This window comes from Camelina sativa, chromosome 17, assembly GCF_000633955.1.
Source record: "Camelina sativa cultivar DH55 chromosome 17, Cs, whole genome shotgun sequence".
NCBI classification, from domain to species: domain Eukaryota; kingdom Viridiplantae; phylum Streptophyta; class Magnoliopsida; order Brassicales; family Brassicaceae; genus Camelina; species Camelina sativa.
Genome location: NC_025701.1, coordinates 22,640,705 through 22,664,627, shown reverse-complemented (window position 1 = coordinate 22,664,627; position 23,923 = coordinate 22,640,705). Strand labels below are relative to the sequence as shown.

The window sequence follows — 23,923 nt, the reverse complement described above, 5'->3', positions numbered from 1 at the left end:
TTTTGGTATCGATGGTTGATTGGACCGATGATTCCATCGGCGTATCTTGGGAGGCAATGAGGGGGACGTTGATTGGACCGATGATTCCATCGGCGTATCTTGATGATAGGATAAGTGAGGATAGAGATTATGGTGCGAGTTTGTTGAAACAGAAATCAGAGGAATGTATGGAGTGGTTAGAGACTAAGCCGGTTCAGTCGGTTGTGTTTATCTCGTTTGGTTCGTTTGGGATTCTGTTTGAGAAGCAACTGACAGAGATAGCTATTGCTTTACAAGAATCTAACTTGAACTTCTTGTGGGTGATTAGAGAAGCTCATATCAAAAAACTGCCGGAAGGGTTTGTGGAATCGACTAAAGACAGAGCGTTGTTGGTTTCTTGGTGTAACCAGCTTGAGGTTTTAGCTCATGAGTCGATAGGTTGCTTTTTGACTCATTGTGGTTGGAACTCGACATTGGAAGGGTTGAGGTTGGGGGTTCCTATGGTTGGTGTGCCTCAGTGGAGTGATCAGATGAATGATGCTAAGTTTGTGGAGGATGTTTGGAAAGTTGGGTATAGAGCGAAAGAGGACGCTTGTGAAGGGATTGTGAAGAGTGAAGAGGTGGTGAGGTGTTTGAAAGGAGTGATGGAAGGAGAGAGTAGTGTTAATATTAGAGAGAGTTCTAAGAAGTGGAAAGATTTGGCTGTCAAGGCAATGAGTGAAGGAGGAAGCTCTGATCGGAGCATTAACGAATTTATAGAGAGTTTAGTGAAGAAACATTGATTTTAACTTTGTAAATCACGGTAATGTATGTGTTTGTTGTTGTTGTTGTATAAGAAGAGCATTGTACCGAGATGCTTGTGAGTTGTGATTCAATAAACCAATTATGATTACGTAAAAGAACTGATTACGTTATTCATTATTAGAAGTTGAAATAAAATGTTTGTTTTAACTTATGATGTTTGTATGGTTTATGTTTTTATTTTTAATGTTTTAATTGTATGTTTTGTTTTTTTCCAAGTTTTTGTAACTTTGTAATTTTCTTATATTTTTAGTGTTAATGTTATATGTTTTATTTGAATTAAAACTTTAATATGATTTTACTTCTTAAATTACATAATTAATTTTTAAAATAAAAAATAATATTATTTTTTTCAGAGGACCAACTGTGAGGGACACCAATGTTCATACCAAAATAAAAAAAACTCTAAAAATAAGATTAATATATTTGAGGGACCAAATTTTTGTCCCAACCAATGCCCATGCTCTTATACTCGCAGATGTTCCACCTTTGTCAAAAAAAACATCATCTGTCCGTTTTGGAAATACATCAAGCAAGGTGACTTACAATAATCAGACTGGATTGGAGACAAATTAGTGTGATAAAATGCTTCAGCGATATGAACCACACTACTATCACTAAAATCATCACAAACGATGACCCTAGTCAAACAAGACCTTTCCTCAACCCATCTTTTCCCAACAACGAACCCATTATGCCAAATCAACAGATCCACCTTCTGGTACTCACTACACCCTCCTCTAAAGAATACGTGACCGACTCTTTTGTTTTTCTCAAAGAAAAGAATTAGAGCAATATTCCCAGAGATAGAGCATATAAATAAATCTGTGATTTTTATCCAGCAAAAGGAACGTTTCCAACCAATGATAATAACCGCCCACACTCGAATGTTGCTTCAATGATCTTCTTGTCTGAGGATTATGTTCTCCCGTTTTGTTTAATAAATTGATCTCTGTTTCGAAAGCAATCGATTTGGAGAGACCAAGATCGAAAGTTTCACCGTAAACTTTTAAACCCCAATCAACAATATAGGGAAAAGGAACAAACCGTAAGGTTTCTTCTCCATCGGTAATTAGGTTTGTGAGATCCCACCATAATCGATTTCTTATCGTCATATATTCCTTACAATAGCGTTCCCCTGGATCCCAAATCCGGGATTGAAATCCCTTCTTCAATTTGGGGAAAAATAATTCACTTTGGTGAAGAAATCGAAACGTTTCATAACTGAAACGACGGAAGGCGATTAGAGAAAAAACCATCGGAATGAAGCCAACACAATTACTCCTGCGCCATTGCCGGATTCTGGTCGGATTAAAACTCTCACGGAAGGAGAGAAGAAGAGCGAGACTTTAAAATTGGAACTTCGAAATCATCTGCTCTGGTTTTATTCAATAATAAAAAACTTAATTACAAACAAACAGAAGGAAAGCAAGAGTACGGCCGACGCCGGAACCGACGCCGGCCGGTGGATATGTCAAGGGAAAGGAAACGGTTACTTCTAGTTTCGTCTTTTGAGTCGCCTTTGGCGAGAAAAAAAACTATATTAGAGAACTCTCTAAGGGCATGTGAATTGAGGCAACAAAAGCAAACAGAGTTAGGGGGTGTTATTCAACAAAGGTTTTTAATGGATTTAAAATATTAATAGATTTCAGAGTCCAATGGTTTTAGAAATGCATTGAACGTGGATTTGAAAAGCATTACTGATAGTTTTGAAAGTCATTTACTAGTAGAATTTTTTATTTTAAGTTTTGAAGGTAAATAAAAAAAATATAACTTATCCATAAAACCCTTGATTTCTTCTTCTTCTCTGTCCCTGACTCTCGCTTCTCCTCAACTAACGCCGTCGCCGCCAAACCTCGACGGCTCCTAAACCCTCCTCCTCCTCCTGCTGATTTCCCGGTAAAGGATGATAAATTTAAGTAAAACTGTTTAGAAACGGGACTAAACACATGTGTCCTCGTGAAATCAAGCTTTGATGGAGATGGGTTGATTGAATAGCAAAACGGAGTTGAACCCATCTCGAACTTAAACTGCATCAATCATTATTCCTGAAGAAAATAACGAAAATTTCAGAGTCAAAATAATAACGACGACGATGATGGTGATGACGACGATGATGATCATGATGACGAATCACCAGATGTTATAGAGATTACCTATTAGAAGTGTGAGAGAGATGAAATACTTAAAAATTGTTAGGATTGTGTTTGTTCATGTTTTGGATGTAAAATACTTTAAAATCCAAAGTGAAATAAAATCCATTGGAAATAGAATTGATTTAAAATCATCCAACAAATGTTAAATCCAATAACAGCAGATTTTATTGTATTTTTTTAAATACCTAATTGAATAACACTAGATTTATTCTTTTTTCTATCACAAACAGTTTCAATATTTACATAAGAAATTTAGAGAGGCTTAGAACATATTTCAAGAAAATAGATGCATACCAAAAGTCAAAAGGGCATTAGTAGTAAATCAAAGCACCACTTCTTCCTCTTGGCGTAAACCATGAATGTATGAGCATATGGTTTAGGTATTATAATTTTGTCAATAGTTTGAAGAGTTGTAGCAGTGATAGATATATTGGTTAATATCATAGAGAAATTCATCTAAGTTTGTGCTTAAAGAAATAAATATTTACTAGGAGTTACCCCGTGCTTTAAGCACGGATCAATATTTTTTAAAAAGTTTATAATATAATAATAAAAGTTATTGTTATATATTTCTTAAAAAGTTATTTTGTTTGAGATAATATTTATTTTTAATTGTTCTGTAAATCTATTAGTCTATTTGAATACTAAATATTTAGGAATATAATAGTATTTTATTTTTGACGTATATTACAGTTTTATATTGTTTATTTGTTATATTTGCATCATTATTTTGTGAAATATAAAGTAATAATTTTAATATTATAATTGTGAGCAAAAAAAAAATTATTAATTTATCATCTATATAAATTTAGTTTTACCAACCCGCCAATGTGGAAATTAAAACATACATTTTTTTATAGATTGATTAATATATCTTCGTTTTTATAAATTCAAATCACAACATATGCAAAAAAAAATCTGTACTTTATTAATCATAAGTATTATATGAAAATTCCAAAAATTTGTAAATAAAATAAAATAAAGATGATAGGAGAATCATAATTTGAAATCTTAACAAAATTTTCGAAATTTAGTTATTAAAAATAATTATATTGTATATTTGGATATAAAATCTTAGTTTTTAAAATTCTGATTGGTTTATATATATATATATTTTTTAAAATATTTAGTAATTTCGTCCATAATTTATTAGAGAGAGAAAATATATTTTTCTAGATTTTTTATATTTGATCTGTGAGTGTTTTTTTATTTTTAATTAATTATATTTATTTAAATTACTTAATTAAGCTTAATCAAAATTTTCTAATGCCAATTGAATGTAATTTTTTAAGATAGTTGAATAAAACTGTATAATGTTGGTTTAGAAAAATACAGAGACAAAGAGGAAGATAGTTGAATAAATTCATGACTGTTGGTTTTATATTTTAATATTTAGAAGTTGTTAAAAAGAAAACTGAATGAAATTTTTATTAAAATCCAAATTAGAGTTATATTCAAAAAATTGAAGAGCTAACATAAAAGGAAGATGTTTATCTTAATTATATCTATTAAAGAGTTAGCCAAGTTACAATTCTTGATAAAATAAATTCTTAGTGTTTCATAGTATTTAATTGAGAAGCTTAAGTATGAATATATCTAAATAGATAAGCTTTTTTAAAATGAATGTAAAATTTATTCAACTAAAAAACTCTTTGTTACAAAATATGCATCTTTAGATCAAGCTATATTTTCTTTTGAAGTTTTAGACAAGAATTGTAGGATGAATAAATTTCTTAAAACAAAATTATTCATGCATGTATCCAATAATTCAATTACAAAATGGAAAATATATGTGAAGTATTAAAACAATCAACATCAAATAATATTTTTCAAAATTTCATAATTATAAAAAAAAATATAAACTCTACATAAAAAATAAATTAGTAGCACCGGTCCCACCGGAATTCGACTCTACTAAGTTGCGTTACCCCGTATTGTAGAGATTGGCTATGAATCAGGCCTTGTCGATTCAATGATAAAAAAACAAAAAAAAAAATTAGTAGCAAAATTGTTTAAAAATATGATAAGCCATAAACCTACGTATAGCACGGATATTCATCTAGTTATAGAGCAATATTAAGAAGTTAAATACATGTAAGATCCAATCAGTTTTAAGTTTTTTATACGTGAGTACGTGACTGGATGTTTTGTTTGTAGTGTGAGTCCTTCGTATTTTTGTTATATAGTTTATAGTTTTGACATGAGCAGATTTTAAATTATTTTGTACCTGACAAAGTGTAAAATTATTTAACCGGCGCTGATAAAACAAAAGAAAAAACAAATTTGACTTATATCAAATGTAAACGTGGTGTCCATTAGAACTTTGTTTCTTAAAAGTCCTACTTTGCATAAGAAAATCTCTCATATAGACAAGATTACACATATTAGAATATTAATATAATAATATACAACACATGTTAGTAAATAAAATATCATATTCTGAAGAGTTCAGCGATTCTTTTTTGGTGGAAATAAATACAATATGTAAACCAAGTATATATGAGATGACCATATTCGAATTCTCAATCCTTACATTGAATACACGAGAAACAATTTTACCAGAATCCTATAATTTCAACGAGAGAACTGACATAGAGATTACTCTTTACAAAAGCTCCCACAATTACACCAAACATCACCTCATTTCGTTACTGCGTGACCAACTACCATTAACGACCGAGTAACAAAAAAGGTAGACTAGAATATTTGATTCCGTTTCCTCTGATGTCGCTCGACACCTACTTCCAAAATCTCTTTTTGGTTCACGGTTTACGGGCGTTATAATAATTTGTTTAAATGACAAGAATATATACTATGTAGTGACTACTAGTGTGATATAGTTTTTTGAACTAATTTAAGAAGTGTTTGACCCATGTTATAAAGTTATATACAATATTTTAGAGAGAAACAACTCTATCGACCTACTTTTGCTAACAAAATTTTATCTACATATTTTCTCTTTTCCAATTTACTTAATACTTTTTTATTCATATTGGCCAGACCAAGTACCTTAACCCTGATTTCATGTACTGACAATGGCGGACCCATATAGAAGTTAGGAGGATCAACTCACCGGGTTTAAATGTTGAAATAAGGCTTTTTGCATATAAAATGCTGAAGTTCCAGCTGGGAAGTTGGTATTTCCTTAATATTTTAAAACCCCAAACTCAAGGTTAATCTTTCCACACTACACCAATAGTCTTTTTTTTATATCTATTATATTTAACTAGCTTTAAAAATAATAATTGACCCGGGTAATGGGTCCACCATTGATACTGATCGTATCAACAACAACGGTGAATGGTTGGTTGGTACGCTCCAGACCGGACTATTTGGACCAGTATGTTATTTTCTACTATTCACACTCTTGTTTGATATACTGCATACCAACTGCAGACCAAATCAAGACCAATAAAACACATGTTAGTATGGAGTGAACAGTAACTCTATAATAAAATAGAACTATCTATCTTCATTTTTTGGTCTGCTTAAAAAGTTCTCCATACTTCATAATGTAGTTTAGTATACCAAATTATTAGTATTCATTGTTTAGTATGGAGTGTATGGACTAACTTTTCAAAATCAACAATGAAAAAGCGACATAAAATTTTAAAAGAATTGCACTGTCCATCTGTCCTATAGAGAATCACACAAACTATTCTAATGACCATGGAAACCTATGGCAACCAAATTATATGAAAACTTTTTTTTAAGATTGCCATCTTATTATATAAAGTTGGGTTTTGAAAAGGTGTTTATAAGTTTTGGACGCCACTTTCTCCTTTTTGGTGGATTGTCGATTTGGTGTGAAGGAGAAGGAGAAAGAGATCAACAAAGCTTTGTGATAGAGATAAGGAGAAGGAGTAGAATTGTTACGGTTTGGAAGGAAACGGTTTCGATGTATCAAAACGTACTCAAAGGTAACGAAATTTGGTAGAGTTATTTCCAAGCCTTTCATCGTCATTATTTTACAGAAATGGATTTGGATTTAAATTCGATGAGTTATTGGCAGTTTCGTGAGACACGTTTTTTCAGACGCGAGTTAGGACTATCGGGTATTGTAACTGAGATCGTGGTCTCGTCTGATTTCCGATCGGCACGAGATTTTGTGGAAAGCTTTGTGACATCTAGGGGTAGTTTTTCACCGGAGGGATTTGATAGTTAACGGTTGGTTTTTATTTTACGGTTTCGTCTTTAAGATTTTCTGATATTTCTGTCCAGTTTTGCTATAAAGTCGTTTTTGGTTGTGTGGCTTGTTGTAGAGCGTTTCTGGGCTGTTGCAGATGTTAGGAGAGTCTCAACTAGTTGTATTTGTTGTTATAATCAGTTTGATAAGGTGAGTGTGTGACCATGAGCTTATCTGAGCGATTGGATTGTATGACTTATTTTGTGTGATAAATGTGTTATTGGATATTCTGTTCAACGGCTGGTTGGTTATGTTTTGTTTTTGGTTGTACTCTTGATTTGATTGTCTGTATAGCTCGTAGAAGGGAGGATCTCCTCATGAGGAGGAGGATGATCTAGGGTCTCAATTGTTGTGTTGTGGTTATGCTAGTTAGGTTTATATGTTTCCGCTGTGCATGTTGATGGTTGGTTTATATTAATTGGAATTGTAGATGTTGGTTTATTGTTTGGGTTGTAATTAAATATTATGAGATATTTAATTATATTATTATTATTAAAATATAGGTCAGATTGTTTCAGTTTCAGGTCAAACCGATCAAAATTTTTGGGTAATTGCTTTTTAAAGAACTAAATATTATTATTATTAAAAAAAGGGGCATTCTCAAAAATACCCCTTTTTCCATACCCCTTTTTAAAAATACCCCTTCATGTTGACCATTTTAAAAACTACCCCTCTTTATATACAAAATGACCAAATTACCTTTTTTGAGTGACAGCAAGAATGTACAGTCATCAAAATCGAAAATATTTTCCCGCCAAAAAAGTTTCCCGCCAAAATTTTTTTTTTCCCGCCAAAAATCGAAAATTTTTCCCGAAAAAAAATAATTTTTCCCGCCAAAAAAAAAAATTTCCCGCCAAAATCGAAAATTTTTCCCGCCAAAAATATTAAAATTTATACCTTTTAAAAACATTGTAAACGTTTTTAAAAGTTTAAAAACGTTTACAAGGTTTTTAAACACATTGTAAACGCTTTTAAAAACCTTGTAAATGCTTTTAAAAAGCTTGTAAATGCTTTTAAAAAGCTTGTAAATGCTTTTAAAAGGTTTTTAAACACATTGTAAACGCTTTTAAAAACCTTGTAAATGCTTTTAAAAAGCTTGTAAATGCTTTTAAAAAGCTTGTAAATGCTTTTAAAAGGTTTTTAAACACATTGTAAACGCTTTTAAAAACCTTGTAAATGCTTTTAAAAAGCTTGTAAATGCTTTTAAAAAGCTTGTAAATGCTTTTAAAAGGTTTTTAAACACATTGTAAACGCTTTTAAAAACCTTGTAAATGCTTTTAAAAAGCTTGTAAATGCTTTTAAAAAGCTTGTAAATGCTTTTAAAAAGCTTGTAAATGCTTTTAAAAATCTTATAAAAACTTTTACAAGGTTTTTAAAAACATTGTAAAAGCGTTTACAAGATGTTTAAAAACCTTTTAAAAATCTTTTTAAAAACTATTTGAGAACCTTTTAAAAACCTTTTAAAACCTTTTAAAAACCTTTTAAAAATCTTGTAAAAGCGTTTACAAGTTGTTTAAAAAACCTTTTAAAACTCTTTAAAATATCTTGTAAAAGCCTTTACAAGGTGTTTATAAGGCCTTTATAAGGTAGAAATCTTATAAAGCCTTTTAAAAACCTTGTAAATTTTTTTTTGCGGGAAAAATTTTGGCGGGAAAATTTTTTTGTCGAAATTTTTTATCAAAATTTTTTTGACAAAAAAATTTTTGGCGGGAAAATTTTTTCGAAAATTTTTTGGCGGGAAAATATGTCGGAAATTTTTTGGCGGGAAAATTTTGTTTTTCTTTTTATTGAATAAAATAATTTTCATCTAAGGGTAAAATGGTCATTAAAAATTAAAAGAGGGCAAAAATAAAAATGGCCAGAAAAGAGGGTATTTTTGAAAAGGGGTATATCAAAAGGGGTAGTATTAGTATACATTATTTAATGTTTATTATATTTTATAAATTTATAAAATTCAACAAAAGTATGAAATTGAATTTAAATATTCAAATTTTGACCCGTTACTCAGTAAAATTTTTAATTCAATAGATATTATTTTTAAAGAATAATATTACTAAAACTTAAATATTTTATAGATTGAATCATTTATATTTGTTTTTTAAAATTCAACTTATGGTATATCCAGAAATAAAACTTTTTTTAATTATAAAAATAATCTGATAATTTATTTGTTTCACAAAATAGACTCATATATAAAAAGGAGAGGTGAAGCATAATGATAATTAACAAATTAATATGTTAAGTTAGATATCAAATAATTTTATTTGATGAATAATTTAATAAAGAAAATTAATATGATAAGTTATAAGATATCAAAGAATTATTTTCTTTAAGATTTTTGGAAATAACGTACTGTAGTAATAAAATCTTCGGAAATGAAATTAAGGTTGCACCCACTATTTAACTTGTAACCAATTAATATATCAATTAATCTATAACTTATTTGTAATCAACTTATTAAAATTTTATAGTCTACAAAAAAATGTTGTGTACTTCCGTTTTATTATAAGGGGATTATACAAAAAAAAAAAAGTTTTTCATCAAAGATAAATCGGTTTTCACCAATACCATGAATATAATTGAGAATTCGAAATTTAAACAAAATGACTGATTTAATCAGAACTAAAAGAAATTTGGTTAATTTTGGTTTTGACAGTAATAACTAATTAACCAAAAATCCAATCAATTCGAACTAAATTTATTTTCGGTATATTTGGCATCTTTCTAATTTTGTTTCGGTTAACTAATAATCGAACTAACCGATTCAAACTAACCCGTAAAATCAAAGTAGCAGTCTCCTAGTTATGAAAACCATTATCTAAAGAAAATGTTAAACTACTAAGACCATGTCCAGTGTATATCTCTATTTTTTTCTCTAAAATAGAGTAACTCAAAAATAGAACATTGTTTTCCTTCAATCCTATTATTTTCTTTATTTTAGAGTAAAATATAGAGTAGTGTTGGAGTAAATGTTAATCTATAATAGAGATTTAACTCTAAAACTAGGATTTCACCCGCGGTACACCGCGAAACTAAGTTATAAATTATTGTATTTTAAATAATATTTTTAATTTATTTAGTTTTCAAATTTTCAATTAATTAACTTTTTTTCTAATTAATTTAGAATTTTTTTAAGAATTTTTTTCATCTTACATTTTATAAAGTTTATAACCTAATTACATTAAATTTGTTATTAGATAGAATATAAAATTCTAGATTTGTTTTGTTCTCTATAATTAAACAGAGGTATATGCCTATATAATATGTTAGTGTATATTTTTATGTGTATTTTTTTTTTGGAATATTAAAAATGTGTTATAGTATGTGTAATATTTTGTAGTTTATATACTAAATAATTTATAAGTTAATTTTTAAAACTATGATTACAAATCTATAGTATATATGAGATAAACTAATAGTTTTAGTGTTGGGTCTATATTCCAAACCCGCCATGCTAGGCGGGTCAGATAACATATTCAAAGATTTTTAATCCACAAAAACTCATCATATGAAACCCGTGAAAGTAAAAATTATTTTTAAATACGTAATACAAAATAAAAATAAATCTGTTAGCAAACAATATCTTTTATATTTTATTATTATTTTTTAAATAAGATATCAAATTAAATGGTAAATATGTTTGTTACTTTTAAAAATCATATTGTTAGTTTTTTTGAATGATATATTTTATATTTGATTTTGAACATTTATTTTAGGGGGAAATCAATGCGTTGAGATCAGAAATCTCGGCCACAGATCTTCCTCTAAGATCGAAAATCAATTCGTTTTTTGGTTAGACCGATTGTTTAGGAAATTTGTGTATGGAGAAAATATTGTTTTGTAAAATTGGAAACTTAATATTAATTAATACTAATGTTAAAGAGAGTGGTTCCAATTATTTTGGAAATTTATTTAGGATGAGAAATCTTGTTTTCAAAAATAGAAACTTAATATTAATTAACTAAATGAAAAACAAATTAATAATTAATGCCAATGGCAATCTTGTAAATAGGTGGTAATTTTAAGATTTATTTGCTAAATGTACTTGAAAAATGTATATATAGATAGAGTAGGGTTGGAGATGTTCTAAATGCATCGATAAACGCAAGATAATAGTTTGAAAAAAAAAAAACGTAAGATAATAATAATAATAATAAAAAAAAAAGGAACCAAAAGTGTTCAGTCTAAAGAAAGTGATGGTGGAGAGTTCTAAGAAAACGCTGTGGAAATTGATAACACTGTTGGCCGAGATTGTGGATCTGCTTGTAAGCACGATAAAGCCACTTCCACCATCTTCACGAGCTTCTCTCTAACCTCTGCCTCTGGTTCCGGTAATCGTTCATCGAAAATGCTTCTTAGCGACAGAGTTTTTCTCGGAAGCGAAGACAAAGTCGAGACCAAATCTCCCGGATGTTTCCCCTTTACCACTTCCAGCGTCAGAACTCCGAAGCTATACAGATCGCATTTCTCCGTCGCTTTCATCGTGTAAGCCAATTCTGTTGAGAAGTTTTCCAGAAACAATTATGTCAATTTCAAATTCGAAATTAGGGATTTTAATTTCATTGATTTTAGATTTACCTGGAGCGACGTAGCCGTAGGTTCCGGCAACGGCGGACCAATTGGAGGAATCCATTTTGAGAAGCTTCGCTGTGCCGAAATCGGAGATCTTAGCTTCGTAATCATTATCGAGAAGGATGTTGCCGCTGCTAATATCACAGTGGACGATCGGAATTGAGCTGTCGTGGTGCATATACGATAACGCGTACGCCACACCTTTCATGATGTTGATCCTTTTGGTCCAGTTGAGCTGCTTCGCCTCTTCGTCGTCAGCTAAAATTTTGTTTAAACTTCCCTTTTCCATGTACTCGTAGATCAGAAAAGTGTGGCGGCGGTGGGAGCAGAAGCCGAAGAGCTTCACCACGTTGCGGTGACGGATCTCTGTTAATGCTCTTACCTCGTTTAGGAACTCTTGTTTCACCACCGGCTTTGACATCTCTTCGTCCATCGTCTGGTGTAGCTTTTTAACGGCTACGATTGCACCTGGGAGGTTTGCTTTGTAGACTTTGCCGTATCCTCCGATTCCGATCAGGTATCTTGGATCAAATTCGTGTGTGGATTGGATGATATCTTGGTATTTGATTTTGCCATCATAGCAAAAGATGGACAAAGTCTCTCCAGTTTCATCATCTGAGTTGTTGTTTCCATTTTTCTGTTTTCGTTTCCGAAGGTAGTAGGTAAATATCCCTGCGCATATAGAGAGAATGACGAGTGCTCCTAGGATCCAAAACACAAGGAAGCCATTCTTCCCTCGGGAAGTAATAGGGCATGATTTCAACCTTTGTGTAGGAATATTACTGCATAAGCCTCTGTTTCCCTCCAATGAATCTGCTGTTGCGTTTCGAAATGATGGATTGTCTGGAAGTGGACCCTCGAGTTGATTGTTTGATATATCGATGTATGTCAGCGCTTTCATGACCTTGAAACTTGTTGGAATGATACCTGAAAGATTGTTGTGTGAGAGGTCGAGCTTGTCGAGGCTCTGCAAGTAGCTGAGTTATGATGGGATTTCTCCGTCGAGCTGGTTAAAGCTGAGATCAAGATAAGTTAACTGAACAAGCTTTGTTAATCTGGGAATGTGTCCATCAAATTTGTTTCTGCTCAGGTTCATGTGATGGAGGTTAGTAAAGGAGTCAAAGGTTTGTGAGATCTGAGAGTTGAATCTATTCGAAGATAAGTCCAGAGACTCGAGCTTGGTTAAGAAACTTAAACCTGCAGGAACTCTCCCAGATAACTGATTCCCATTAAGTAGCAGCTTCGACAAACCTGTGAGATTTCCAATTCCTTCTTGAAGCTCACCAGCGAGGGTGTTGGTAGACAGATCCAGCTCAACTAGTTGTGTCATGTTCCAAATCTCTGGTGGGATAACACCTGTGATGTTGTTGTTTGACATGATCAAGGCACTTAGCTTTCGACTCTTCCCCCAGTTGCCTGAAATCTCTCCATGGAATTTGTTATGGCTGAGATCAATGAAATCAAGATGTGGGTAAACCCCAAAAGCTTCAGAAAGATCTCCAATGAATCTGTTCCCTATGAATCTTGCTCTGATCAAGCTCTTGCAATCTCTCAAGTTTTTCGGGATAGGACCTTCGAAGTGATTATCATCTAATGAGAGTTTCTGAAGCTTCCCACCTTTGCAAATGTTTTCAGGCAAGAAACCAGTGAAGTTGTTTTTGGCGAGTTGCAAGTTAGTTATAAATTCCATGTTGCCTAGTTCCGGGGGTATGACACCAGTTAGATAATTTTGATGAAGAGAAAGACCCGTCAAGTTCTTGAGATTTCCTAATGAAGAAGGAATTGAACCAGTAAAGGTTATTTGTAGAAAGGTCAAGGTTATTTAGGCTGGTCATGTCACCGATCTCAGGGGGGATTTTGCCGGAAAGTTGATTGTCAAACATGTTAAGAAGGATTAATTTCTTCAACTCTCTGAAACTGGAAGGGATTTGGCCAGAGAAGCTGTTTTCAGTAAGGTCTAACTCAACAAGATTGGGTAAGTTTCCAATCTCAGAAGGAAGTGGACCCGAGAAAGAGTTGATATAAAGGTACAGCTTTACCAAGTAGGTTAGGTTTCCAATGGAAGAGGGTATTCGTCCAGACAGGTTGTTTGTATTAAGCTCTAACTCAACAAGGTTGGGTAAGTTTCCAATCTCAGAAGGAAGTGGACCCGAGAAAGAATTGGTATAGAGGTACAAGTTTACCAAGTTGGTGAGATTTCCAATGGAAGAGGGTATTGGTCCAGACAGGTTGTTTGTATTAAGCTCTAACTCAACAAGGTTGGGTAAGTTTCCAATCTCGGAAGGAAGTGGACTCGAAAAAGAATTGCTATCGAGGTACAAGTTTATCAAGTTGGTGAGATTTCCAATGGAAGAGGGTATTGGTCCAGATAGGGAATTGATAGACAAGGCGATATCTTGAACTGAGGTTAAGAGACCGATCTCAAATGGAATCGATCCGTTTAACTTGTTTTTATCAAGATAGAGGGTTTTGAGGTTTCGCAAATTGCCAAGCTCAAGTGGGATTTTTCCGGTTAAGTAGTATGTGGAGAGGTCAAAGTAGATGAGTTTAGAGATGTTTCCGAATTGAGGAGGAATGGTTCCAGAGAAACGGTTAATGCTAAGATCAATGTAAGCAAGGTTTGGGAGTAATTTGCAAGTCATTGTGTTTTGGAAGATACTAGTGAATTTGGTCCAGAAGAGACTCGTGACTGATGATAAAACTTGAGTGATGCTCATTAACTCGTCACTGGCATATGTTTCCCAGAAGAAAAGAAAGGTCTAAGGTAGTCGTGTTCGAAAGTTTTTTTCTTTCTGAAGTAAACGGTTTCATATAGTCTTCCTTTTTTGGAACAATCTGCAGTTTTTATAACGGATTTTATTAGCTCAAACTGTGTAGTTTTTTTTAATTATTATGGATGGAATGATAATGGTGTGTAGATATATTATCCAATAAAGTAATAAAATTTAAATTTATGAACAATCCGAATTATTAAATTTTTAATATAAATTATGCATTAAAATAGTGTTATTAAATAAGATATGTGTACATCCTGCTTTAATTTCTTTATCTTTGCGACTTTGTAACTTTCTTTCTTTGGCTATTTTACCAGATGACAAAAAAAAAAGATATGTGTACATCCTGCTTTAATTTCTTTTAGTTTTGGTGTTATTCGTTTAATTTGAAAATATTTCATATTAAACTCTAGTGATATTCAAAATTGATTTTTATTTTTTGAAAAATTTACTTCTAACTTCTGTGCCTCACATATTCCTAACGGAAAAAAAATTATTATAAATTTTATTGGGGTAAAAGATGTTTATTGGAAAGACATTTGAAAATTAGAATTTTTGTCCATTTGACCAAAATATAAATTTGTTCAATGTAGTGACGCTTTTTGTAGGAACACAGATCCATACAGATTTTAGGCTTTAGCTATCCAAAAGTTACGTATATTTAGAAATCCAACAAAAATAAAATAAAACGTATAGTAATTGTTTGATACGGGTTACTTCAAATTTATGTGTTATTTACACATAGAAATTATCTCTTACTATAACATGTCTTGTTTTTCAAGTATTTTTACTGTGAAACAAACACAACACTATACTCCACATTACTTAATTTAGATGGAAAGAATTAAGTACTCATCGAACCAATTATACTGATTCATTTTTTTTTGCTAAAATCCAATATTCATTTTTTTATTAAACTACTAGCAATTGACCCGCACTACGTGCGAAAGTTAGATGAAGGTGTATTTTGGATTTTTTGTATATATTATTTTTTAGTTATGTAAATTCATCTTTATGTCTGTTTTTGTATTTGATTCGGGTGCTTATGTTGTTTGTAACCTTTTTTTTTTTTGACAGTAAGTACAATTTAGTGTGTTTTTTACTTTTCAAAATTTGAGATCATCTTCTGTGCTTTTTAAATGTTTTTTTAAATAATAATTATGAGAAGTTAACATTGTGTACTTAAAGTTGTTGTTTTGCTGTAGTTATTAGTTGTGAATTGTGATTAATGTATTATTATTTGTCATTTTATCATTATCTAATATTTGGCCCGTGCTTAGCGCAGGAATTTGATTAGGGTGTGATATGTGTTTTTTTGGTGGATATTTATAAAGTGTTTTGTTATTCTCTCTTTATATTTTGGTTGCTATATTTTTTTTGTGGTTTTGTTTTTCTTTTAAATGGTCATTTTGGCTTTCTTGCTTGTTTTTCTTGCATTAAGTACAATTTACTGTGTAGTTTTACATTTTTATTTTATATTAGTTATGTTTATTTTAAAATTTGGTTTTGTTTTTCAGTTATTTAAATTGCATATTTGTAGATTATGATGTATAAGTTAATTTCTGAATGTAATTGTTTTTTTGCATTGTTTTTTTTTTCCTGTTATCCGTTTGTCTTTTTTGTGATTGTGTTACAAAGTTGGTAAGTTAGTAATATTTTTTAAGGTTTTTAGGTTTTTAATTAACTTACATTTGAGTGTTTATATATATATATATATTCTTATATATATATATATATATATTCTTATATTGATTGGGCCCAAATATCCGTTTAAGCCTTTAAATGTAGTGATGTTTTGGGTCTAGATTGAATTTTATTGATTTGAGGATGTATTTATCCTTTTGTGAAATAGCCCATGTCTTGTAGTTGTGTTTATTCATCTTTGCCGTATACCGGTTGTTGGATGGAATGGTGTGTATCAATATTTCAATCTAAAAGATAGTAGTAGGCTTGTAGATCTTATTTTGATGAGCGTTCTTCTTTTTAAAGCATTCATTGTATCAATATAGAAAACTTTAATTTTTTTGGCGCCTTTGGGAAGGTTTTGTTTTGGCTTTGCATCAGTGGTGGATAATTGGTGCTCCTTGGTTAGTTCATTGACCGTCTGTATTAATTGGTTAGTTGTATTTAAGATTGTTTTGTTTATTGCTTATTTTTTATGTAAATTTGGTTTTTCTTTTTATTTTGGGGCTCGTTGGTTTGGTTTGTTTGTTATTTATCAGTGTTTTCAGTTTTAAATGCTTTTTTTTGGATTAAGTATAATCTATTGAATAGTTTGGTTTTAAATTTCTCTGAGATTGGGTTTGTTTACAAAAATCGGTTGTGTCTATGTTTAGTCTTATTTGAACATTTTTGTTTGTATAGTATAAGTTGATGTGTGGCTGTAGACGTTAATGCTGCATATTTTAATATTTTTCATATGTTTTTCGGATTGTTTATTGCATTATCCGATGCGTTGTTGTAATCTGTCGTAAGTTTATTTTGGTTTGACATTTAATTAATTGTTGGAGGATTGTTTGTGAATGGTTTAGTGATTGTGTTATTTGGATATGGTTTTAAATGCAATTTCTAACGGTTGGGATAAGGGTTGGATTTATATATATATATCTTAATTGTTTATTTTATTTTAGAAATTTTCTAATTGATTTGTTAAATATATATCATTTCAGTACATAATATAGTTGTTACTATAACAATCAATGAAAACATGGGCACTACACAATGTTATAGAGACCATGATATTGTAATGATTTCGTTGGAGCAATGTTTGTTATAATTATACATAGTAAGTGAGTGAGGGAGTGAGAGTTGGTGTATTTATAATTTATAGGTGGGTGTCCGCGCGGATTGCTGTTCTCGTTTGTGTCGTTTCTGGTTTTTTTGTTTCATATTTTTTTTTTTAACTTTTGTTTATGGAATGCTTTGTGTAGATCTTTAAATTATGTTTGTTTAGCAAGAAGCGCCTCAACAAATGTTTCATAAACTGCAATTGATGTTTGAGGAGTAGTAGAATACCAATTCCTTCTTCTCGACAACTGCAAGAACAACAATAACAAACACCTTCTTTTCAGCCGCAACAGTTCCACCTGGAGCTGTTGGAACAACAACAACTACTACTAAATCAACAACTTGTACAATAACTGAATTTGATTTAAATGGAACATAAGTTATAAAATAGTAATTAGTCAAATCAATTAATTTTATTGTGAATTTGGTTCATAATAATCTGTATAAAACTTTAGAAGTAACTAATAAGAGAATTGTGAAAATACTGTTTTACATTTCTAAAATCATTTATTTATTTCTTTTTCCATAAGTTTTACAATTTGGTAAAGTGAAACTGTAATTATATTAACTTAATCTAACCAGAAGTTTATTTTAAGAATTCTAGTTTGGCTGCTAAAAAACCCATAATTTTTTTCCCAAGTGAAAAGTATTTAAATGGAAGTTAATAAAACACTATGCTGTATAATTTTGTTGAATTATCTAATCTACATTTACAAAGTACATTTTGTTTTCTAACCATTGAATTATACTTATTTACAAAGTTAATTCCTTAAAAATTGCACAAAAGACAAAAAACAATTTCCTAATATATCTCTACCAATTTTTGGTTAAAATTTCCTAAAACAATTTATATATTTAGAAATTTATCACACTTAATAACATATTTTAAATTTATATATATATACATATAGATACAATATATTTATAATTTCCTTTAAAACTCTAATATTTGATAATAACTATACTGTTTGGTATGTAGAATTTTTATTTATTTGGGGCTATTAATTCAATTTAAAAATGTAATTATTTTCTTATTGCAGGCTAAATCTAATTAAATAAATTATTTATAATACAATTTAAGCTGTGGTATACCATCTTGTAACTTTTACGGATCTAATTATTTTACGGGTTATATATAAAAATCTTCTAAATTACGGGATAAATTTAACCTCACTTTATTGTTATAGATTGAATATAAGTATTTATTTTGAATTAGGTTTATTTTGAATTAGGTACTGTTGTGCGTGTCATACACCGTTAATTATCTTATTAATTTATTTTAAAAGTTATTTGGACTCAAAAATTTGTTTGGACAACACATTTGAAGGAGTTTGATCCATTTTCTAGCTTACGACCTTGTTATTTTTATACTTATTTTAAAAAGTAAGTTCGTAATAAACTGTTAATAGAACAAACATTGATATTGGAATTCATATAACTGGAGGTTATACATGATTTTGAGAAATAAAACAACTGAAAATAAAATAGATTTGATAACAATGAGATGGTTATATATTATCTGTTTTCTTTCTTAGATCATGTAAACGAACTTGACCATAAGCTTGTAGTGGTAGCACTTCTTGCATGTGTTGTCAATATCATTTAAGTTACACATGTATGGGGCATCATGGCCCAGACTCTTAAGTATTCTTCTTTCCTCATGTTCCCGATCCCATGGAGTCCAGTGTTGATGTTTTTCCAGCAAGCATCAGTATCAATTTAAGTTATTATTCAACGCTTTAAGGGCGTGATCAATTTGCTCCAAAACAAACCAAGAAAGGTCTCACCTTTTTCACCAATACACAAAAAATCCATTAATACATTCCAAAAGCAAACATGTAAACAATAAATTAGTGCTTCGAAAGAAGAAGGAGATGGCATTATCGTTTTAAAAAAAAAAAGAAAAGAAGAAGCAGAACTCAATATTTTAAAACAACACCATGTATCAGATCGGAACTTAACATTTCCGGTTAAAACTAAAGAATCGAATCAAAACTAAACAATGCATGACCCATCTCTAAGCTTATCTCTGTAACTACCACAAATCCAGCTGATAACATAAACCCACAAAAGGAGCCGCTAAAAAACAACGACTCGAGCAGTTGTCAAGCAACGGAGCTGACAAAGTTCAATGGATGAACATGATGATAACTTCAAAACAAATAACACAAAAACCCTTTCAAAGATCCAAAGCCAAACCAATGAAATCGAAATATATGGTTTTAGAGAATTAGAGAACATACCCAGATAAACTGATGAGTAGAGGAAGGAATTGCAGATGGGAAGTGGCGAAGAAGAGATCAACCATCAACAAAAAGAATAAAACTTTATCAGTAACCTAACAGAAATAGTCTTTCTCTTGTCTATTCACTAATCTATAATAGCTTATCATGAGAGCAGTTACTACATATCTATACAAATAAAGCTTTTGTATAAAGACCAGGAAGCTCTGTTGTAAATAATCAGCTTTGACAATTACCTCTTTCATGGTAGATAACTCAGACTGCAAATGCAGAATATAACTCAACGCTTCAGGTGACAAGTCTCGAAACACCTGAGGACTCAGTCTCTCTAATTCTTCAACAAATTCCCTAAATCCTCACCCACTCCCTTCTTAGAACCAAATCTAACATCGTCTTCGAAAGACTGATCCTCCTCCTTTCTAGGATCAACCGGTAAATAAAAATTCTGCCTCAGTGATACACGATACTCCGCATTCCACAACGTATACCTAATAAAACCACAAAGAAACCAAAATCCCTAAATCCACAGTGTTCCAGAAATTAACAAAATTGTCATCAGACAGAGAGAGAGATAGATTCAAAATATATACTCGGTGATGATGGGAGAGATAAGGAGATGATAGAGAGGCTGCTCGGAGATGGTAACGAAAATGGAAAATTGATCGGAAGGAAGGAGTCCAAGCATAGAAGAAAAATCGTCTGTTTCATGGAATCCTTAGCTGAATCGGATAAGCCTTAACAGACATATCAAGCAGCTGGATCCGATTCACCAAATTCGCAATCACAGTGAAACCACAATCCAACTTAGACCGGCGAGTAGATACAAACGATTCATTGGAGGAAACTCCACCACCGCTGAGACAGCTAATCACAACGGAGGAGGAAGACAACACCACACGATTCGGAGCATAAGGTAACAACCGGCAAGGAAGACGACGGTGGTGGTTGGTGAAGGATTAGCTTCATCTCTATATAAGACTTCGACTTACCTCAATTGAAGTAATGAGTAGTGGGCTAAGCATTAGATGAGAGAGCTTTGAACAACACAAATTTCCGTTTAACACAGACCCGTTACAATGGAAATTGAAGAGAGGGCAGGCTAAGGGTGTCGAGGAGTGCGAAATAATATTTATTTCATTTCTAACCATTGCAACTCGAGAATGTGAAATGCGAGGAGGATAGAATGAAGCAGGAAACGAATGTCTGAGAGTCGCATATACGAAAACGGCGAGTAGGAGATACGGTTGTTGTTAGGGCATCTAACAAATTTGGGTTTGATCTGGGCTTTCAAGTGTTCTAACAAATTTGGATTTGATCTGGGCTTTCAAGTGTTAATGGGTAAGTGTTATTAACTGTTTAATGGGTAAGTTTTTAAGAATAAGCCCTAAAAATTAAATCAGAGGTTGCTGACGTGGCAGCACCAGAAGTGAGTAAAATGTAACTTTATATATATATAGATTTTATAGAGACCAAAAATCTTAACGGAGAATGTCATAAAAATCGTAACGGATAAATATGATAGGAGGCAGTTGATGGTTAAGAATTAGGATATGAAATAAGAAAACAATTATATAAGTTTTAATCAAGCTTAGTAACTAGTTACTGACTGATCTGTGAGTTTGAGAATCAAAGCAACCAATCAAGATGTCGTGTGAACGTTAGCATTGTCAGTATCAACATGATCATACCCAATCAAAAAGTTGAATACTGACTGATCTGAACAAAAAAATATCAAATCATTGCAAAAACAAAAGATTGGTCTAGATCCAACAAAGAAACGAGATCACTGGGGACTGATCCGATCCATGAAAGAACAAGCTCGATCTACAACATCAGCACCATAATGAAAACAGATGATCATATAATAAAACACTAACGACACAACATCAATAATAAAACACAAGGAAACCATTCTTCCCTAGGAAACCATTCTTCCCTTGGGAAGTGATAGGGCACGATTTATAAGCCTCTGTTTCCCTCCAATGAATTTGCGGTTGCGTTTCGAAACGCTAGATTGTTTGGAAGCAGACCCTCGAGTTGATTGTTTGATATATCGATGTATGTCAGCGGTTTCATGACCTGAAAACTTGGAATGATACTTGAGAGATTGTTGTGTGAGAGGTCGAGCTTGTTGAGGCTCTGCAAGTAGCTGAGTTGTGATGGGATTTCCCCATCGAGCTGGTTGTAGCTGAGATCAAGATAAGTTAACTGAGTCAACTTTTTTAGTATGCGGATGCGTCCATCAAATTTGTTTATGCTTAGGGTCAACTGATGGAGGTTAGTAAAAGAGTCAAAGGTTTGTGGGATCTGAGAATTGAACATCTTTGAAGATAAGTCTAGAGACTTGAGCTTGGTCAAGAAATTTAAAAATGTAGGAACTCTTCGAGATAACTGATTCCCATTAAGTAGTAGCTTTGACAAACTTGTGAGATTTTGAATTGCTTCTGGAAGCTCACCAGTGAGGTTGTTGGTAGACAGATCCAACTCAACTAGTTGTGTCATGTTCCAAGTCTCTGGTGGGATAACACCTATGATGTTGTTGTTTGACATGATCAAGGCACCTAGCTTTCGACTCTTCTCCTAGCTTATATCAATGAAATTAAGATCTGGATAAACCCCAAAAGCTCTTGCAATATCTCAAGTTTTTCGGGATAGGACCTTCGAAGTGATTATCATCTAATGAGATTTTCTGAAGCTTCCCACCTTTGCAAATGTTTTCAGGCAAGAAACCAGTGAAGTTGTTTTTGGCGAGTTGCAAGTTAGTTAGCTCTGAAGAGTTTGCTACTCCCAATGGAATCTGACCAGAGAGCTGACTATGGTTTAGTGTTGGTGGTTTAGTATCGGTTTAAGTCATAAACCAATAAATCTAACGTTTGTGTGTTCTGAAGTTTTGAACTTTTATATTAGGGGATACTGTACTAGAACTTCTGATTTGTGTGGACAAAGATCGAGGTTTGAATTCTGTGGAGTTGTGGTGCTATATGAAATTTCCTATGGGATACAAATCGTTTTTCCTTGGATTTAACAAAAAAATAAACTTATAGTAATTGTTTGATACGTCTTACAATTCTCCCTACTTCGAAATTATGTTTTTTTTACACATAGTATATAAGAAACTATCTCTTATAACATTTCTTGTTTCTCAAGTATTTTTTTTTCTGTGAAACAAACACAAAAATATAAAACATTACTTAATTTAGACGGAAAGAATTAAGTACTCATCGAACCGATTATACTGATTCAATGTTTTGCTATGATCCAGTATTCATTTTTCGATTCAACTATTTTGTAGAGAACAAAAATCTAAACAGAGAATGTCACAAAAATCGAAACGGATAAATATGATAGGAATCAGTTGATGGTTAATAATTAAGATATGAAATAATAAAACAACTATTTAAGTTTTAATCAAGCTTCGAGTTTGTTTGCATGAGTATTCTTGTTTCGATTCAAATATTTTATATTCACTTTGAGGAGAACTAAAAATCTAAACGAAGAATATGACTTTTATTTATGATATATGAGAAGTACACAATAACATATTAAAGGAAAACAGTTTTGATGGCTAATAAATAGGAGATATATGACGAAAACAACTATATATATATAAGTTCTTATTTATAAGCATGTTGTTCAGTCCATTTTCGGGCTGTCTGATCAAATTTGAATCTATCATTCTTAAACTGCTTCCCAATCTCAGGTACAAGAGGATCATCTGGGTTTGGGGCCGCCAATAGTGAAGTTATGGATAGGAGCACCTGTTGTATATATATTAACAAAATTAATACTTAATGATGAAAGACAATGAAACATAATGAGAAAGCACAAAGTGAACAATATAAAAACAAAATATTTGAGTAGAGTTTTTGAACCTTTTCAACGGTGACAGAAGGAGTCCACTTGTCTTTAAGAATGTCAAGACAAATCGATCCATTGGAATTGATATTTGGATGGTAAATCCGTGTTTCGAAAGTAAACTATATAAGAAAGAAAAAAAAAAATATTTACTTTTGTAGTTAAAAAACGAAAGTTAATCTCTATCAAAATACAATATATTTATAAATATATAACCTACCTTGGGTGGTTTAAAAGGATAGTCATTAGGAAACTCAATGCGGATCTGAAAAATGCCACCAACTGTAATATCCGCGAACCGGATTTTGTGATTTTGAAAGGAGTGTCGATCGACACTCTAGTGGCATCGATCGACACCACTAATTTCTGGGTTCGGCCGGTTTGATTAATTGCCGAATTGGTTCGGTTTGGTTCAATTAAATCCCTAAATCGTGTTATAAGCGTCTAAGGACGAGTTTAAGGGTTTTTGGGGAGTTATTTGGTCGCCGCTTAGTGAAAGAAAGAGAGAAAAGAGAGAGAAACGTTTTTGTGACTTTCTGGGCTTGTTCTTGGAGTTTTTGGAGAGATCTG

The 23,923-nt window shown here is 31.8% G+C and overlaps 4 protein-coding genes and 1 pseudogene across 4 annotated transcripts in view; 1 reads left to right on the top strand and 4 right to left on the bottom strand.

The window, feature by feature from the left end:
• Positions 12-831, top strand: LOC104759733 (UDP-glycosyltransferase 74B1-like). The gene has a single exon (XM_010482626.2). The coding sequence runs from the start codon at positions 12-14 to the stop codon at positions 759-761; it is 750 nt and encodes a 249-aa protein (XP_010480928.1). The 3' UTR covers positions 762-831.
• LOC104759732 (probable leucine-rich repeat receptor-like protein kinase At1g35710) lies at positions 11,298-12,683 on the bottom strand. Its single transcript, XM_019239408.1, has 2 exons — positions 11,701-12,683; positions 11,298-11,618 (listed from the first exon to the last, which is right to left on the bottom strand). Exons 1-2 carry the CDS (start codon positions 12,593-12,595, stop codon positions 11,332-11,334), a joined length of 1,182 nt encoding a protein of 393 aa, XP_019094953.1. The 5' UTR covers positions 12,596-12,683; the 3' UTR covers positions 11,298-11,331.
• Positions 12,677-14,336, bottom strand: LOC109129938 (probable leucine-rich repeat receptor-like protein kinase At1g35710). Its single transcript, XM_019238986.1, has 2 exons — positions 13,535-14,336; positions 12,677-13,461 (listed from the first exon to the last, which is right to left on the bottom strand). Exons 1-2 carry the CDS (start codon positions 14,334-14,336, stop codon positions 12,677-12,679), a joined length of 1,587 nt encoding a protein of 528 aa, XP_019094531.1.
• On the bottom strand, positions 18,662-20,737 carry LOC104757869 (annotated as a pseudogene).
• Positions 23,113-23,923, bottom strand: part of LOC104759731 (probable ubiquitin-conjugating enzyme E2 31) — a 3,397-nt gene continuing 2,586 nt past the window's right edge. Inside the window, exons 3-5 of the mRNA XM_019238985.1 lie at positions 23,574-23,635; positions 23,371-23,475; positions 23,113-23,256 (exon numbers count right to left, since the gene is read on the bottom strand). Of these exons, the coding sequence (XP_019094530.1) occupies positions 23,113-23,256; positions 23,371-23,475; positions 23,574-23,635 (311 nt within the window). The remainder of the gene's footprint in view (positions 23,257-23,370; positions 23,476-23,573; positions 23,636-23,923) is intronic.